Raw genomic sequence first — 18,704 nt, forward strand, 5'->3', positions numbered from 1 at the left:
AATCTTGTTCTCACCTGAATTCTACACATATGCACATCTCTGTAGGAGTCACTGCATGGTAGTTAGTACTAGCACTAGTAACTTGGTCGAGATCACAGACTGAGGATCAAATCTGGAATAATCCTGAACAATTATGCACTGTGTTTCACTACTCTGAGATCAAAAATCTGAGCGTTAAATGCACTCAAATATAAACAATTATTTCTATTTCAACTAGGTTATATAGATTGAATTAAAATAGGTAAAAAAATAATGTGATTGTATTCAAATTCATGTAATCATAATTAGAAAACAGATGTCACAGGACTGATTGATTTTTTGGAGAGATTCAATCTACTACAGGAACATTCTTTATTCTTTTATGGGATGTGGACATCGCTGGCAAGGCCAGCATTTGTTGCTCATCCCTAATTGCCTTTGAACTCAGTGGCTTGCTAGGTCATTTCAGAGTTCACAGGGCAGTTAACAAAGAGCATTGGATCTGCAGTCGCATGTAGACCAGACCAAGTAGGGAGGGCAGATTTCCTTTCCTAAATGACATTAGTAAACCAGGTGGGTTTTTAGAACAATCAATGATAGTTGTCATGGTTGCCATTACTGAGATTAGCTTTATATTCCAGGTTTATTAGTTGAATTCAAATTCCATCAACTGCTGTGGTGGGATTTGAATCCTGTTCACAGAGTATTAGCCAGCGCGACTGGATTACTAGTCAGCACCATCATCCATAGCATTGATACTAGTAAAGTAGCTGATCAGACATTCAAGTGAAAAAATATTTCCTCCATGGCACACTCAGATAGCTCAATGTCCACCCTTCAGTAATGAAGCTTCAGCATCCAGTCACACCCTAAGTTAAATTGTAGGCCTTCGATATTTAAAAGGGACTTCTTCACATTATAGGTGAAATACACTGGATTTACCTGTCCATCTGTAAAGGGAAATAAACAAAATTATCAGTAACATTTTTAACAACAGAGTGGCAGGTATCAAAAAATACATTAACAACTTGCATTTATATAGTGTACTTAATTAATAAAACATTCCAAAGTGCTGTATAGGAGCATTATCAAGCTAAATTTGACTCTGTCACATAAAGGTAAACAGCAAGTAACAAGAAGCTTGGCCAAAGAGTTAGGTTACAAGGAAGTGTCTTAAAGGAAGAGAGAGAGGCAGAGAGCTTCAGGGAGGAATTCAAAATCTTAGGGCCTAGGCAATGATGGAGTGAGTAAATTCAGGGATAGACAAGAGGGTGGAGTTGGAAGAACACAGTTATTGGAGGGTTGTAGGAGTGGAGAAATGAAGGCTCATTGGGGAAGGAGTGAGGTGGCCCGAGGATAGAAATAAACACAAGGGTGAGAATTTAAATTTGAAGCGTGGCCGGACCAAAAGTCCGTAAGCACATGAGGTAAATGGAACTTGGTATAAATTAGAATCAGGGCAACAGAGCTTTGAATAAGCTGAAGTTTATGGAGTATGGAAAATGGAAGGACAGACAAGAGGGCATTGGAATAATTGAGTATTGAGGTAACAAAAGCATGGGTGAGGGTATCTGCATAGCTGGATTGAGTCAGGGGTGGAGTCTCATGATGTTAAGGAGGTGGAAATAGTCTTGGTGATGTAGAGGATATGGGGTCAGAACTCAGCTTCTGACAAGGCTGTGTGAATGGCATACATATTCCAGCTAGATCATTACTGTCAGCTCCTTTTCACCTTTAGGTTTTCTTAGAGAATTTAAGCAAAATTTACATGCAATTGCCAGAGGCAAATACTTTGAATAATTCTACTCTCTTTGTTTTCTACAGTGGACATCTCATTTCCATTGCTTAACCAGGAGCAGGAGAAGCTGGTTGATTTGTATAACTTATGCATCCATTTTCTCCCCTCCCTTTTCCTGGGTTTCTGTGTCAGAGGTAAAAATAAAACAAGTGTCTCCCTTCCAGTAGGTTTCCCTTAAGGAGTGTCCCCCCAACTGCCTCGATGGAATTCCTCAGTCTTTTAGATATTACTGGCTCTGTTGTGTATTTCCAGCATTTTTTTGTTTATCTCAGATTTAAGCATTTCCACTTACTGCTGGGAAACTGAACATTTTTGTGACTACTCAATTGAACAAAATGAATTACAATGATTCACTGGGAACAGTCTGGTCAATTTGTTTACCTGGGCAGTGTGCTGTCACACAAGTAGGTCTTACAGCTCCCATAACGAGGACCCTCTCCACCACACAATCAGTGCAATATTGTCCCCTCTCATCAGCACACCTGAAGAGGGGGGAAACACATTATACAGTTTAGCCTTTACCCAGGTAGTGGGCACTCAATGATAAACAACAACAACCTTTATTTATATAGCACCTTTAATGTAATGTAACATCTCAAGGCACTTCACAGTAGCATTTTAAACAAAGTATGACACTGAGACCAGTAAGGAGATATGAGGAGAGGTGACCAAAAGCTTGGTGAAAGAGGGAGGTTTTAAAGACTGTCTTAATGGAGGGAAGAGGGGTAGAGAAGTGGAGGGGTGTAGGGAGGGAATTTCAAAGATTAGGACCTGGGCAAATGAAGGCATAGCCACCAATGGTGGAACAATTATAACTGGGTGTGCAGAAGAGGCCAGAATTAGAAGGTTGTAGGGCTGGAGGAGATTAAACAGATACGGAGGCTATTAAATGATTAGCTGTCTTTGATGTGTGGTTATGAATACAAATGGTTGGTTTTACAGAGGGTTAAGTACCTGAGGGAATTTAAATGTATTGAATGGGCTTTCATGAATGGAGGTTTTTCTATATACAGTGAATTCTGTAATAGATACTTAAAACTTTATTTTATTTCATCTCAGCATGGCTCCTGATGCTTGCCAATGGTGGATACTGGACAAGTTAATAGGGTGTGTGTAAGGGGGAAGGTTGCTGGATGGGTTGACATGAATTGGCACCAAATTAGAAGGGGCTATAAGGGGCCTCAGTACTGGCAGGGTCATGGGTTAGCTTGTATGGGCATGGACATGGTGGGGGGCTGAGGAGTTTGAGGGCTGAGGGCTAGACGGATTATTGTTTAAGCAAACAGCTGGGATGAAGTCCCAGAGAAGCCTTTTAAACAGCCTGCCTCCTCATTCAGCAACGCCTGTGGCAGCCTTTGATCTGTGCCAGCTGGCTCACCATCATTTCCCAACAGCTTCTAGGTTGTTTTGGTCAATAAGTTGGCCAGTGGCTTGTTAATGATGCTCAGTTGTTAACATTTGCTGGACCTCCTTCTGCTGGTTCCGGTTAAGTCAGCTCCTCATGAGGCCCCCTTCCCGCTTGGAAATTAAAATTCCTACTATTATTTCTGGGACAGACCAAAAACTTTGCAATTTTACTACTGACTACACCTATTTTACCCAGAGTCCAATTCCAAACCTACATCCTATCATCACCCAGACTACCTGCACAATATTGCCTATTTCCACCACAATCTTACACTGCCACCAATGCGTTCTTCAAGCATTCATCACCCCCTACTTAGAGTTCTCCTTGCCAGCTTCCGAGCTTCACCTCAAAGCATCCAGAAATCATCCACCTGGCATCCTTTCCCATGCTTAGACTTTTGTTCAATCCCCTGTGTGTCCCACCCCTACCTTTCATTACAGAGCTTTCAGCCACTTTGTCTTCCTCTCAACTTCCTTTTTTTCTAAAATAAAAGAAAAATGCTGTGAATGCTGGAAATCTGAAATAAAAACAGAAAATGCCAGAAAAACTCAGCAGGTCTGTCAGCATCTGTGGAGAGAGAAACAGAGTTAACGCAGCTCTGAAGAAGCCATACGAACTCGAAATGTTAACTCTGTTTCTCTCTTCACAGATGCTGCCAGACCTGCAGAATCTTTCTAGCATTTTCTGTTTTATTCCCTTCTTCCTAAACTCTCTGGCTTTCTACCCCAGCTTTAAAAAATAATTCTCAAAAATCAAATCTCTTCTATCAAGCTTTTGCCTCTCTTAACCCTTCCACAAAAGTTCAGTGCCTGCACCTTTCCTTCTCAATGAATTATCTTGAGAAATTTTTCATTACTATAAATTGTTGCTGTAGCTTGACTCCTTCTCAGTAAGACTCTTCTTAAAAAAGGCCATTAATCTAAGACATCACTTTAGAAAGCATTCTCAATAATGGCACTGATTCAGAAATGGCCATCATGCTAAACTCTCCTTTTGAAAAGAGTTCTCTTGGTTATATCCTTTATAAAAAATAAACCTTGTGATATCTAGGTGTGTTTCCTTATGACAACCAAAGACTATCATTAGCCAGGAACATCCAAATATAAAAGCCTCCTCAAAATAGTTGAGACCTTGGCCCAAAACTGTTTGAATGAGTGAGTGTGAAAGCTGAGCTGCTGATGATACTCACACTGCTGAAAATGTATTATCTTTAAAGCTGAATCTCCTGAGTAAAAATTGGTTCTTGCTCTGATAGTTGAATGAATGTCCGTCATCAAGAAACAAATTCCCTTTGGCTGAGTTCTACAACAGGAATATGGAACAGATAAGTCTGAAAAATGAAGAGCTGATAACCAATGACTAACACACTGTGCTTGAGGCAACTGCACTGTTTATCTCTCCATGGTTTTCCATTTGTAAACTCCTAAACTCAGTTCAATTGCATGAGTGGGGTGGGTTTACAGCTAACTCAATTTCTGCCTTGAGAAGCTGGCAAGCTGCACCAGAATGCTCATTTGGATCCCTCTGAGCTTGGCGGCAAAATGTTAATTTGGCCTGATACTTAATGTGTTTTGGACCTCCCAATTTCCAGGTTGTATGCAGTGCTGATGTCGCAACCATCCAGCACCCAAACCAAAAGTTTCCTCTACCATCTACTCACCTGAGTATGGTGAAGAACCATTTTAATTGGAGAAGTGGATTAATATGATAATTATAGCTCAGAGCACAAGGTGGCTCAATCTCAGATATTCCATTAGAGAGCATTCCAGAGTGTAATTATTTCGGTGGCTACCGTTCCTGGGCTTGGTCCACTGCAAATGAATTTATCAGGCAATACATAAATGGATGCATGGCAACTGGAGTGAGTTAAGGTTGCAGCACATCATTGGCAGGAATTCCCTTGGCTTTTCTTCACATCTAACATTATAACTTCAGTAACTACCTTACTTACTTAGTGTATCTAGGGGCTTTTGTCAAAATTGTAGCAGCTGATCAGGAGAACTCTCTGTGGAAATTCCAAGGGCAGATATAACAAACGTCAAGAGCAGTTTTTGACTTGGCAGTGAATTTTCTGTCATCAAGAAGAGCATTAAGGATTGCTATTTTTTATAGCTTTGCGCCCATTGTCATAATCAAGCATTCCCAGATCAGATCCGAATGGGTTGTCTCTGCCTCAGATGAATGCCCCTTTCAGCATTTCCATTTCTTGCCACAGCCATCCTTCCATCCTCTCTAAGTGCACACACCTACCAGCAAAACTGTGACTACCAAAATCATTTCAGTCACCTAGCTTGACATGTTCACGGCAACATCTTTTTAGTACAATTTACAGAGCAAAAATATCCATTACCTCAAAATTCAGTGCAACATATAGGATGTAGGAAACCATCTCCATAGCCTTTGTGGATCTCAACACCTGTGTCTTCCTGGGTATGATTGTGCCACCACGTTGATAAACGGGTACCTACAACAACACTGGTTATATCAGAAATAATGCAAAACAACAAAACCATGTTGTCATAAGCTCACCACAACAGGGAAAATCTTCCTCCTCCTGCTCCCTAAATCCTCAATGTATGAATGGCAAATCAGAGGGTTCAAACAAAGACTGCATCTATTTGGTTAGAGTTAAGGAACAATGGTACATTGTTAGGTGTTTACTATAGACCCTCAAATATTGAAAAAGGGGAGCAAATTGTAGGCACATTACAGAGAAATGTTAAAATAATAGAGCAGTAATAGTAGGGGACTTTAATTAGCCTGATAAAGGCTGGTAGTGAGGAAAATAGTAAAAGGCCAGGAGGGTGAAGAATTCCTAAAATATGTACAGGAGAACTTTCTTAATAAATATGTTTCTAGTTCAACAAGGAATGAAGCATTGTGGGATCTAGTTGAGAGAGTGAATTAGGGCAACTGGAATGTGTTGCAGTGGGAAAACAACTAGGTATAGCAATCATACTATAATTAGGTTTAAAATAGTTACGAAGAAAGGCAAGAAAAAGCAAAGGTGAAAGGAAAACTTCAGAGATTTGAGAAAGGATCTGGCATAGGTGGACTGGAAACATAGATCAATCTAACATCAATGGAAGGAAAACTACTGGAGGCCATTGTGAAGGACAAATTAATTCTCACTTGGAGAAATAAGGATTAAAGCCACATCACGTCTGACTAGCATGAATAGAATCCTTTGACAAATTAACAGAGAGGGCTAATGAAGTTGGCACCATAGATGTATATACTGGGGCTAAATTAGATAGTTGTTCACTGGCTGCATGCATCAGCAAGGGTCCCAAAATCATAATTTCCTAGCACCTCTTAAAGCTAGCATGCAGTATTTAAAGGGGAAGAGCATCGTGACTTCAGCTTGTGCTGGGAATCATACAGTAAGTGTTTTAGTTTTTCTCAGGATACAACAAAAATGACACAACATAGGAGATCTAAGGTTTTTAGCTACTGCACATGAAATAATAGTGGAGGTGGAGAGGAGAAGTGTCACCTACCCACAAGGGTCCAGGAGGCCCTTAAACACACACTCAAAGGCAGATAGTGAAGTTCAATAGCAGAAGCCACCGCCAAGGTGTTGCTGTGCCATAAGAACTTCAACGACCTCACAGGAGTAGTCAAGGTTAGTGAATGCATCTTCAAATGTCATATCCTACACAACTGCACCTCTAGCCTCAAACACTGCTCAACTCACCAAACATTCATCACATAACATTCATCACATACTTATCAATAATTTCTACCAATCAGGACTCATACCGAACATTCATAACTTTGCCCCACACATTTAGCACTTCCACAAGCCTCATACCCACATCTCACAGCTTGTACGCACTGCCAGCTATTCAAACATGACAGCCACATCACTCAGAATACACTCAGGGACACACTTCCCTCTCCCTTGAAAGACAAGGTGGCGCATTACTGGAGACAGCAGTAGCTAACAGGAGAGGAACAGGCATGCCAGCTTGTCCTAATCTCCATCAAAGAGGCGGTGCTGGTTATTACTGGAACGGCCATTGAGGGCATGGACAGTGGCAGGGTTGGAACCATTAAAGATGGTGGTATCCTCGTACCTAACCTTCCTTCTCACATCCCACTTTCCCCTCATCCTGTAATCTTTTCTGATTTACAAGCTACAGGTGGTGTAAGCATGCAACTCTTCAATTTTCCCCCATCCCTCTCCTCATCACAGCCATACACTGTGCCTTTTCTTTTGAGATACATAAGAAGTGCAACCTGGACAGGCAGTACCCAACATGATAATTGCTAGCTCAGATAATGACACTATGCATACATTAAAGGAGAGATCAAGGTGGGATCTGCACCTATTAAGGCACTGGACATAAGTGTGCTTTGGCCAAAGGTAGTGCAACTGCCAACCACCGAAGGGCAACGTTACACACAGGTTCCACTGCAGTGGACTAAGATGAGGACTTCAAGAGGGCAGCCTACAAAAGATGGGTATGCACAACAAAATGCCTAGTTTGTTGGGAAGCCTGATAGATAGCCTTTGTTCAATATCAAGGAGTAAGGAGGAGCCCAGCATCAACCTAGCATAAGGATTTGCACAAAGCTCAGTGCCCATCCTTTCAGCATGGAAGTGGTGGCCAATTCCGTTCATGCACTTGTGCAGCCAACAATGGTACAGCGCCTGATGGTTGTCCCAACTCCCATTGTAGCAAAAGCAGTAGCTATCCAATGTTTGAGTGCTGCACTGGACGCTCAGACTGCTGTCATGCAAGCGCAGACTGCTGCCATCATAACTGTGGATTACCTTGTTCAACGGGTGTCACAGCTGTTCATTAGTCTGTCCTCCAATAGATTACTAGGATTGTTGCCCCATGGGAGCGGTAGTCACTCCATGGAGTTTGAGTCTGCTGTCCACTCTCAGGATAATAGCATTTATCCTCAAACCACTGCCACTCTACAAATGCCCTTACTGCTGGATGTTGAGGGAATGGTATCATATTTGATTCTGAAAAATGGCAGACTGAAAAGCAGCACCCACAATGCAAAGTGCAGTCTATGGCACTCTACACCATGGGGAAATGTGCAATCCTAGAAAAAGTTGCATATGTGGTCTCTCCACTTGCTCATCTCCGCCATGAGCAAGTGAAATTTAGATGCTCTCTTTGAATAGAGAGAGCCTCGATGATTTATGCGAAAGTGGGCAGGAAACCGCAAAATGTCGCAAACATCTCAAATTCAAGACGTTGAGGATCCAGACACACAGAAGTTCATTGATGTGGTCACCAATGCATTCCTTACTCTACTTTGATGTTGCAGTTGTGGCTGCATTAGGTGTCAGATTTCAGTTAGGACATCCTTATTGAAGCACAGATATTGTTCCTTGCTAATGTTCACACAGGAAAATTGCTCTCTAAAAACCATGGGTGAATATGGTCTTCTGCTGAGAGTCCTTCCCTCCCTCCTCTTTTCGCAGCTTGTTCTGTTCTGCAAGTCCTCTGCTCATTCTCTCAGTCATGCTGTATTCCAAGAGGAACGCCTATTATTGCAAGCATATCTAGGAGAAAAGTGTTCGTGCAGAAGCCTTTATGTCTGGGAAAAGTCCTTCAGCACCTGCCACGCCACTTGCTGCAGACAACTGCAGCTTGAAATAACTATAGAAAATACCAAACAGTTGGAAAAATCATAGAAACATCTAGAAGAAATCAAACAACTAAGCTGAATGTAGTTAATTATCCCTTTTAAATAATGCTGACTGGTGGAGTGGGGGAGTCCTTTTTGCTGCTTAATGTGTTCATATGTGCGAGATTCAGAGAAGCTTTGGGGGGAGCGTTAAGCTCCAAATGGCAATGTTGGCATCAAGTTAATGGTGCATGCTGATATAAGTCATGATCGGCCAGCTCTGCATACGTCGGATGGATGTCACCTAACACGTTCACCAAGACGGTAAGCAACTCAATTCACATGGCTACATGCATCCAATGCTATTTTGGTCCCCAAACAGCATTCATATTGCCCAAACAATGGGTGCTACTGAATGCAATATCACCCTAATGGATTTTCAAGAGGCATTTGATAAAGTACACATAACAAGACTTACTTGAAAAATAGAAGCGCTCAGTGTTAAAAGGACGATAGCAACTTGGGTAAATAACTAGCTAGGGGATAGGAGGCAGAAAGTAGTGGTGAGCAGATATTTTTCTGATGGAGAGAAGTATACAGTGGCAAGTCCAGGGATTGGTATAAGGGTCGTTACTTTGTCTGTCATATATAAATGACTTTGGCTTGTGCATAGAGTGTACAATTTTAAAGTTTGCTAATGATGCAAAACATAGCAATGTAGCAAATAGTGGGCATGATAGTAGCAGAACATACAGGGACTGGTGAAATGGGCAGACACATAGCAGATGCAACGTCATGAAGTTAAGCATGAAATGATGCTCTTCAGAAGGAACAAGATGAAGAGGCAATGTTATTGAAACAGTATTACAGGTACAGTGTGTCAAATCCAGCTATCCAAAAACTGGAACTGCCTGAAAATTTTTATAAGCTGCCATGCATCAATTTTAATTGTTATCAAATGAACAAATAACTGACCGGGACAATTCAGCTAGGTGCTGCATTGGCACAGTGTGCTGGGCTAGCTATTGGCTTCGCACGCCGCTCTTTTCCCATGCTCTGAGCGACCCTTGACTCCCACCTGACCCAGCTTGGCCCAATTTCATATGTCTCTATTAATTGAATTGAGGTTCTGATCTTTTTTTCTCCAAAAAGCGGTAAGATCTCAAATCTGCATGGACTCGGTCTCAAGGTTGTCAGTTTTGAGATACTGCCCTTGTAATTTGAGGTGCATATGCATGAGTGTTTGAAGATGGCAAGACAAGTTGAGAAAGCAGTTACAAAAATCTTGGCTCTATAAATACAGACACTGCATACAAAAAAAGGAAGTCACCCTAAAATTTAATAAGTCACCAGTTAGACCTCAGCTGGAATATTGTGTACAGTTCTGGGCATTGCACTTTAGGAAAGATGTCAAGACCTTGGAGGGGGTTTTGTGGAGGTTTACCAGGATAATAACATGAGTGAGGGACTTCCATTATATGAGAGATGTATGGAGAGATTGGAGAAGCTGGGATTGTTATCCTTAGAGCAGAGAAGAGGAGCATAATAAAAGTATTCAACATTATGACAAGTTTTGATAGAGCTAGTAAGGGAAAACTGTTTCTTTTGGAAGGTGAGTTCATAACCAGAAACTACAGAATGAAAATAATTGGCAAAATAACTACAGGAGAAATGAGCAGAAATTTCTTCACAGACGGTTGTTAATATCTGGAACACATCAATTAAAACAGTGGTGGATTCAGATTCTATAAACACTTTCCAAAAGCAACTGGGCATATACTTGAAGAGAACTAAAACTACACGGTTATGGGGAAAATCTACAGCATGGGCTCTTTCAAAGAGACAGCATGGGAAAGGCAGGTGGAATGGTCTCCTTTCTGCTGTAAGATTCTATGATGTGCTGCCATCAGCTTTCAGTGTGCACTATAAGTATATAACCAACTTGAGCTGCGTCATCAATGACCTTCTATCCATCATAAGGTCAGAAGTGTGGATGTTTCCTGATCATTGTACAATACTCAGTGCTATTTGTGATTCCTCAGATACTGAAGTAGTCCACGCCCATATGCAGCAAGACTTGGATAACATTCAGACTTGGGCTGATAAGTGACAAGTAACTTTCGGGCCACACAAATGTCAGGCAATGGCCGTCTCCAACTTGAGCAAATCTGACCATCTCCCTATGACATTCAATGTCATTACCATCGCTGAGTCCCTAACTATCAACATTCTGGGGGTTGCCATTGATCAGAAACTGAACTAGGCCAGTCATATATATATATATATATATATAAATAAAATAAAAACAAAAAACCTGCGGATGCTGGAAATCCAAAACAAAAACAGAATTACCTGGAAAAACTCAGCAGGTCTGGCAGCATCGGCGGAGAAGAAAAGAGTTGACGTTTCGAGTCCTCATGGCCCTTCGACAGAACTGGTCATATATATATATACTGTGACTACAAGAGCAGGTCAGGGGCTGGGAATTTTGCAGTAAGTAACTCACCTCCTGACTTCCCAAAGCCTGTCTACCATCTACCAGGCAGAAGTCGGGAGTGCAATGAAATGCTCTCCACAGGCCTGGATGAGTACAGCTCCAATAACACTTAAGAAGCTCCACACCATCCTGGATAAAACAATCCACTTGATTGGACCCCATTCACCATCTTAAACATTCACTCCTCTCTCCGCCACTGATACAGTGCCATATACAAGATGCACTACAGCAACTCACAAAGCTCCTTCGACAGGACCTTCCAAACCTGTGACCTTTACCACCCAGAAGGACAAGGGCAATAGATGCATGGGGACACCACTGCCTGCAGGCTCCTCTGCAGTCCAATAACTATATCCCCATTCTGTTACTGTGACTGGGTCATAATCCTGGATCTCCCTTCCTAACACCACTGAGTGTACCTACATCACATGAACTGCAGCAGTTCAAGAAGGCAGCACACCGCCACCTTCTCAAGGGCAATTAAGGATGGTTTAACAAACACTGGCCTAGCCAGCAACACTTACATCCTGTGAAAGAATAAAAAAAGTGTTGAATTGTAAATAATACATAAAAATTATGTTAATGATAAAAGACTGAAATTATAAAATGATGTACTAATACCAGTTAGTAAGAATATTTACACGTAGTCAACACGTAGCAATAGTAGACCAGAATAATCATACGGACTGGAAACATTAACTTTGTTTTTCTCTCCACAGATGCTGCCAGGCCTGCTGAGGTTTTCCAGCATTTTCTGTTTTTATTAGCCTGAATAGTCTGGTGGCTACTTTATGAGTGCTTAATTTGCATTACAAAGAAGCACTGTGGCTGGTAGATCACTTAGTTACTAAATCTGCAATTCCTAAACTGGGGTCACAGAGAGACCAAGTGAGATTGCGAGGGATGACTGTTAATTATATTGAAGTGAGATTCTCTCTCACAAAACTCCAGATACTCACATAAATTGATCCATTTAACCTCATGTCTCCTGTTTGGTAATACAAAAGGGCAGGAGATGCCCTGGGCACCCCAGATAGATGACTGGCTGCTTGTGAGGAAATTCCATTGTTTCAGCTAACCTCCAATATTAACATAAATCCTTATCTGATCATCTCATTGAGATATGATTAATCTTGATGGTGTCGAAAGTGAGAATTGGAGAGAATAGTTTTCATCATTTGCTGCTGTTACACCAGCAAGATACCAGTGGCCCCCAGAAAGAAATGACAGAAAGTGGTTATATACACCATTTCACCAAATGGTCTACAGCTCTCCCATTGGAGACTGGACAAATGCCTGCAGAATTTCAGGGCCATCGCTTTTCATTACTAATTGTAAGTTGTTTACGTTCTCTCTGCAAGGCCATCTATGTATTTGTTTCTTCTTCCCTCTCCACCCCAAGCTGTCTTGTCATCCCTTGAAGGCAGTGGCACAATGCTGGACACCGCAGTCACGTGAAGAGAATTCCTATAACATGACATGTTTCCATTCATGCAGAAGGCAGTCAATTTGTCTTGGACTGCTCAAGATTCAAAGTAAGACTGTGTTTTCAAAATGATAAAAGACAAAAGGATAAAACCCTGAAAGCTCTGAAAAGAGTGGATCTGAGGCCCAGGCCAAGCTCCCCCTTCTTCAAGACTGAATTCTGCGCTAGCACCAAGGTCCAGGCAGCATCCGGCCCTGCCCTTACCCTGCTTGTTTATCGCTCTCTTGGCCAGGGGCTCCTGCCCGTGACTGCTTCACTGAGTCTTGAAGTCCGGCCCCTGCCACAAAACTGGCGGTGGTGCCTCCGCTGCTGAGCTATGACCTGTCTAAGCCCATCCTACTGCTCTGGTGCTGCAGAACAACCTGGGCTCCAACATTAGCCAACTCAAGACCCTCAACCTGCACTTCCACTGTTTCCTGGCCAAGCAGCATATAATGTTAGTCCTGGGGAATGCACAATTTTCCTCATCACAGACACCTGTTGTCAGCATCAGCCACTGCCAGGTCAAGCCCAGTCAGGTTCAAAGTCAAATCTTATCTAACAAAGTCCCTTAATCCCTGCTTAACTGCTGTTACGTTTCCATTTCCCACTATGGCCCCTCTCTGACAGACCACGTTTGGTATGGTGGCACATTATGGCCAATTTATGCTGTGGTTCCACACTCATTAGAGGTTGGATTGATGTTGCATGACTGCCCAAGCTCATTCTGAGTACGATATTTGCAACCAGCCAGCAAAGGAGATACTCTTCCCAACATTCTGGGTTGGGAGTGAACTATGGCCTCAGAGGTGAAAGGGCAGCGTCCAAACCAGTGTTGTACCCCTTCCCCATATTTTAATAGTTTCTGCTGCAATAATGGCAGTTAAATTCTATGCTTGGATTATCTTCTCTCTGATCCTGAAAATGCTCCACTAGATTACAGGCTTAAACAAATTGGATACTTACACTATCAAGGGTTACAGAAACACGCAGAGTCTGTTCACCATCAAACCGCTGTAATGTTCTGAGATGGTACCACAGCTTCAGAAAAACAAAAACAAACAGATGCTGTCACAAAAATAATCCTGTTATAATCAGCAAGAGCAGATTCAACACAAGAAAATGTGCCTAAGTGCGTGGAAGGAGAAGGAAAATCATATTGTGAACAGGATCTGGTAGAAGAGCATGGAAATGTGCCCGAAGATGAGTTAGATGAGCTAGGGATGGTGATGGAAGAACTATCAAAGGAGTTTGAAGGTGATGTTGAAGTGCTACATGATGCTTTCAGTGGTGAGGTTCAAGAGGCTAAGTTTTGAGGAGGAGAATGAGGTTAAGTAGGAAGAGGTAGGGAAGTTGACTAAAGGTGAAGTTGAAAAGTTGGGGAGGTAACAGAAGATGACGTGTGTTTTGAGGTGAGTGAAATCAGGTGAAAGCGCTAGGTTTTGAATGAGGAAAGGAAGGTGAATCAAGATGATGTTGAAGACGTCGATTTTGAGGATCTGAGTGAAGATGAGGTTGAAGTTTTAGGGATGGTGGGTGAAGGGAAGGTGAGAGTGAAGATGAGATTGAAGAATTAGGTTTTTAAGAGATTAGTGAAGATGGGGTTGAAGAGGTAGGGAAGATGAGGTGAATGAGGTAGGACATAATGTTGAAGAGATAGGTTTTGAGGTGTTGAGACAAGGTGAATGTTGGCCTCAGAATCCTGGATAAGTTTTTGGGGTGTGCTGCTCCGAAAGCTAGCCAGAGGAAACGACTGAAATGAAAAATAAAAGTAGTAATTCTGGAAACACACAGTAGGTAAATTCTGTAAAGAAAATATACAGGTTATAATGTTTCATAGAGTCATAGATATTTACAACACAGAAAAAGGCCCCTCGGCCCATCGAGTCTGCGCTGGTCAGGTACCTAACTATTCTAATCCCATTTTCTAACAGTTGCATATGCACCCCCTTCATCAGATCATGACATCCAAGGCATCCCAACTTATCTTTTCTCTTTACAAATGCTGACTGGCCAGAATAGGAAACCTTGGGAATTGATTTACACAGTATTGGTAAAAATGTTGATTTATAGAATCTGGATTTACACAGTTTTAGTGATAGCCTGGATTTACACAGTCTTGATGATAACCTGGATTTATGTTGTCTTGGTGCTGGTATGATTTCACATTACTTTGTGATGGTCTGGAATCATGAGGTCTAGTGACGGTCTGGATTTACGTGGTTTAGTTGATTGTGTTGATTTATGTTGTCTTGGTTTATGGATCTGGATTTAGAGCCTGAAGATCAGCTCAGCTCAGAAATGAGCAGATACTAAGGCTGCACATTGCTGCTGAACAACTGGATTATTAGCTCTGACTTTGTATTACTACTTGTTTTCATCCCATCGCTGCTAAACTCCCTCCCAAAAATAATATTCCTTCAGAGCCTGTTAAAAAAATCTTATGGTCTAGAAATTCAGGCCCTGAGTCTGAATGGGTCCTGAGTTGCACCAGATATTTGGCCTCAGACTTCAGTTGATTGAATCTAGTAAGCTGCAGAAACCTGCTGTGCATCCCCAAGCAGTTTAATGATGATGAAATTTGGAATTTTGGACCACTGTGTCGCCAGAAGAGGAGAGTGATGTGGGATTTCGGCAGGTGCGATTGGAAAAGGAGGGATTGGTAAAGGGAGCTTGAGGGTGAACCAGGACTGGAGATGTGGGAGCAATTGAGACACAAGGAAGTGATGGATAGCAGAGACCTCTGATTTTAATGTGCAGCCAAGAGGATCGCTCCTGCATCTTCGAGCTCCACAGAAAAGTTTTTTTAAATATAAATTTACATTCTCCCTGGTGGCCTGCAGCAGGCTCTTTCAAGGCCATAGGTTAGGTAACATGTGGATGTGGTTTTCCTGGAAATCTATATTTTTGCTGATACCAATATAATGGGCACATCACTTTCAACTGTTAGTAAGCAACAACCTCTTGCCCACTATATTAGAATCTTAGGTACTCATTTAGCATCAAATGTATAGGACCTTTTTTAAGCATGTCGTTTGTCTCGAAGATTCGCCAAAAATATCCTCTTTGGTATCAACCTCTCCCTCAAAGCACTGTGAATCATTCTTTTACATGGAGAGCAAGATGTCAGGAATGGGGGAGGAGAAAAAAATGAATGAAAATAGAAAAAAAAACAGTATTTAACCTTGCAAAAGAAATCTGTACTCTTCAGTCACAAAAATAATGAAGTTTAGTCATTTCCACCTACAATAGTTAAAATGTGAAACTCACCACCACATGGACTGGTTAAGGCAAATGGCACAGCTGCATTTAAAGGGAAGCTAGATAACTACATGAGGGCAAAAAGAAATTGGAAGGTGTTATATGAAGGGGTTAGAAGGCGGGTCGTGGCTATCATAAATACCGGCATTGTTGTTCTGCCAAATGTCCTCTTCTTTGTTGTAAATTTCATTTAATTCATTGGCACAATTATACAGCAAACTTAAAAGCTATGTCTATTTTTAGATACATCAGATAGTATTCTACTTACCTCCCCCATTCCAGGAAGGAACACATTCACTTCTGTAACCCCAGCTTCAGACACTGGATGTATCAGCAAGGCTTCTCCTACAGATTGCAACAACAATACAGCAATCCACATTTAACTAGTGAATTTACAATAGATCATCTAGCTGTTTGCTCTTCTTACCCGTTTTTAAGAGACTCCCTCAACCCATCAGAGAGTGGAGACTCCATCATCCCATTACAGGGAGATTCCCTCATCTTCATCAGAGTGAGGGAGAACTCTCTCTGCACTTAAGTTGGCAAATGTTTCAGGGGGGAAACATTCACGTTAATATTCACAGTGAAAATCTCACCTCCATCACCAAGAAAAACCCTCATTATTTCTTCAGTGGCTTTGAACTAAAGTTTAAAGGTGGAGGGGACAGCTGTTGTATTTCTTGTTTATTTTTTCTACTGAAAATGTGTCATGACAGCACTGAAAATGAAAATCTACTTTTGGTATGCAATGTTAGGACACTCCTAGATCAGCTAAAGCATTGGTGAGGTGCAGGGTGAAGATTTCCCTACTCTGTCCTAACAAAGCGATCTAACTCTATCTTCTGAACCTGGGGCATTTTCATTGCCATATTCAACTATCTTATGCTCTCTCTGAGTGAGATGTTTATTCAGCGCCAACTTCACTCTGCAGTTCTGTTTTAATGGTTCTTGCCTGCTAGGAAATAGGTAAATATCATCCAACCCAGTTCATGTTGCACACTGATAGTCAGCTAAGAAATGAGACTTTTATCCAAAGACTGGATTTGGACCTATGTCCCAGGGATAAAAGAATAATGTGCTAACACTAACATCACCGAGACAGTAATGTTATCCAGAAAATGCTGGAAATACTCAGATCATCAGTGAGTACCTGAAGAGAGAGAAACAGAGTTAACTTCTCAGGTTAATAACATTTTGCTAGAACTGAAAAAGTTAGTAATGTAACAGGTTTTAATCATGTAGAGAGACAGGGAAACATTGGGGTGGGAAAAGACAAAAAGAAAGGGCTATGATAGGGTGGAAGGCAGGAGAGACTGAATGACAAAAATGGATGATGATGCTTGGCAAAAGGTGGTGGTAATGGGAAAATTAAAGAAACAAAACATCAGTTTAGGGGAGATACAAATGAGAATAGCAGAATCATCACCAACAGGTGACATCTGAAAAGTGGGGACAGAGATTATGATCTGAAATTTAACTCAAAATAAATTTAACTTGCTAATTTGACCAATTGTGCCTTCCGTCTTTGGAATAGTGCTCTTAGCCAATGAATCACTCACTCCAATTCAGAAGAAGTAAATTTTCACCCTTTCAAACAGCTTTGGGTTTAAAGTGATAAAAAGATAGTGTATCAACCTATTTCTTCATCCAACCCATAGAGAAGTCCATTGTTAATCAATATTGCTTCCCCAATTCACCTCTGCCAGCCTCTTTACTGCACACATTCTCTTTCAAAAATGCAGAGAAAGCATTGATGAAATTATCATGGATCCACCAATTGATGGGCCATACTTGTTTGTGTCATGTCCCACCTGCCTATTTGTGCTGTAGAAATCCTCAACTTTTAGGTACCAATTACATTGCTGGAATTCTTTTCCCCACCTGTTTTATATTGGGTATTTTCTATTCTTTTGCTTTCCCTCTCTTCAGGTCGCTCTGAAACTCATACTTTGGCTTGGTCTAGAGAAGACAAGTGGTCCATTCTCAGCCAATAGACCTTTATAAACCAGCAATAAAACCTACAAGAAACCAGAGTTCAGATACTCACTAACTTTGTAGCTTTGTGAGGAAGTTCTTACTTTGTTCCTATCCTGATGGCACGGTTACAATCAAGAGTTCAATATGGGGCAATTATGGGCACAAATCTGAGCACAAACTGTTATCCAATTTGGCACACACCCAGACCCTTTCATCACAGTCCTGCAGATTTCTCCTTTTCAAGTATATAACCAATTTCTTTTTGAAACTTACTATTGATTTTGCTGCTATTACCCATGGTGTAGGGGGCAACATATTAGCTTGGACAGATGATTGGCTGGCTGGCAGTAAACAGAGAGTATGCATAAATGGGTCTTTGTCTGATTGGCAGGATGTGATCAGTGGAATCTCGCAGGGACCTGTGCTGGAGCCTCAATTTTTCACAATTTACATCAATAACTTAGATGAGGGAGCGAAGGCATGGTAGCTAAATTTGCAGACAACACAAAGATAGGTAGGAAAATGTCTTGTGAAGAAGACATAAGGGGTTTGCAGATGGATATAGATAAGTTGAGTGAGTGGGCAAAAATCTGGCAGATGGAGTATCATGTGGGAAAATGTGAAGTTGTTCACTTTGGCAGGAAGAATAAAAAAGCAGAATATCACTTAAACGAAGAACAGCTGCAGCATTCCGAGGTACAGAAGGATCAAGGTGCTCTAGTAC

At 41.5% G+C, this 18,704-nt stretch overlaps 1 protein-coding gene across 4 annotated transcripts in view; it reads right to left on the minus strand.

Annotated features, from left to right (window-relative positions):
• Nucleotides 1-221: 221 nt before the first annotated feature.
• LOC121292831 (neutral alpha-glucosidase C-like) overlaps nucleotides 222-18,704 on the minus strand; it is a 172,260-nt gene continuing 153,777 nt past the window's right edge. For 2 of the 4 annotated variants that reach the window (XM_041215287.1, XM_041215284.1), the window contains 6 exons: nucleotides 16,272-16,348; nucleotides 13,709-13,783; nucleotides 5,536-5,649; nucleotides 4,375-4,487; nucleotides 2,159-2,259; nucleotides 222-929 (listed from right to left, as the gene is read on the minus strand). In XM_041215287.1, the coding sequence (XP_041071221.1) occupies nucleotides 817-929; nucleotides 2,159-2,259; nucleotides 4,375-4,487; nucleotides 5,536-5,649; nucleotides 13,709-13,783; nucleotides 16,272-16,348 (593 nt within the window). In that variant the 3' untranslated portion in view covers nucleotides 222-816. Of the gene's footprint in view, nucleotides 930-2,158; nucleotides 2,260-4,374; nucleotides 4,488-5,535; nucleotides 5,650-13,708; nucleotides 13,784-16,271; nucleotides 16,349-18,704 lie in introns of those variants that run through there. The other 2 variants (XM_041215285.1, XM_041215286.1) reach the window with 2 other exon arrangements.

This window comes from Carcharodon carcharias, chromosome 20 (genome assembly GCF_017639515.1).
Source record: "Carcharodon carcharias isolate sCarCar2 chromosome 20, sCarCar2.pri, whole genome shotgun sequence".
NCBI lineage: Eukaryota > Metazoa > Chordata > Chondrichthyes > Lamniformes > Lamnidae > Carcharodon > Carcharodon carcharias.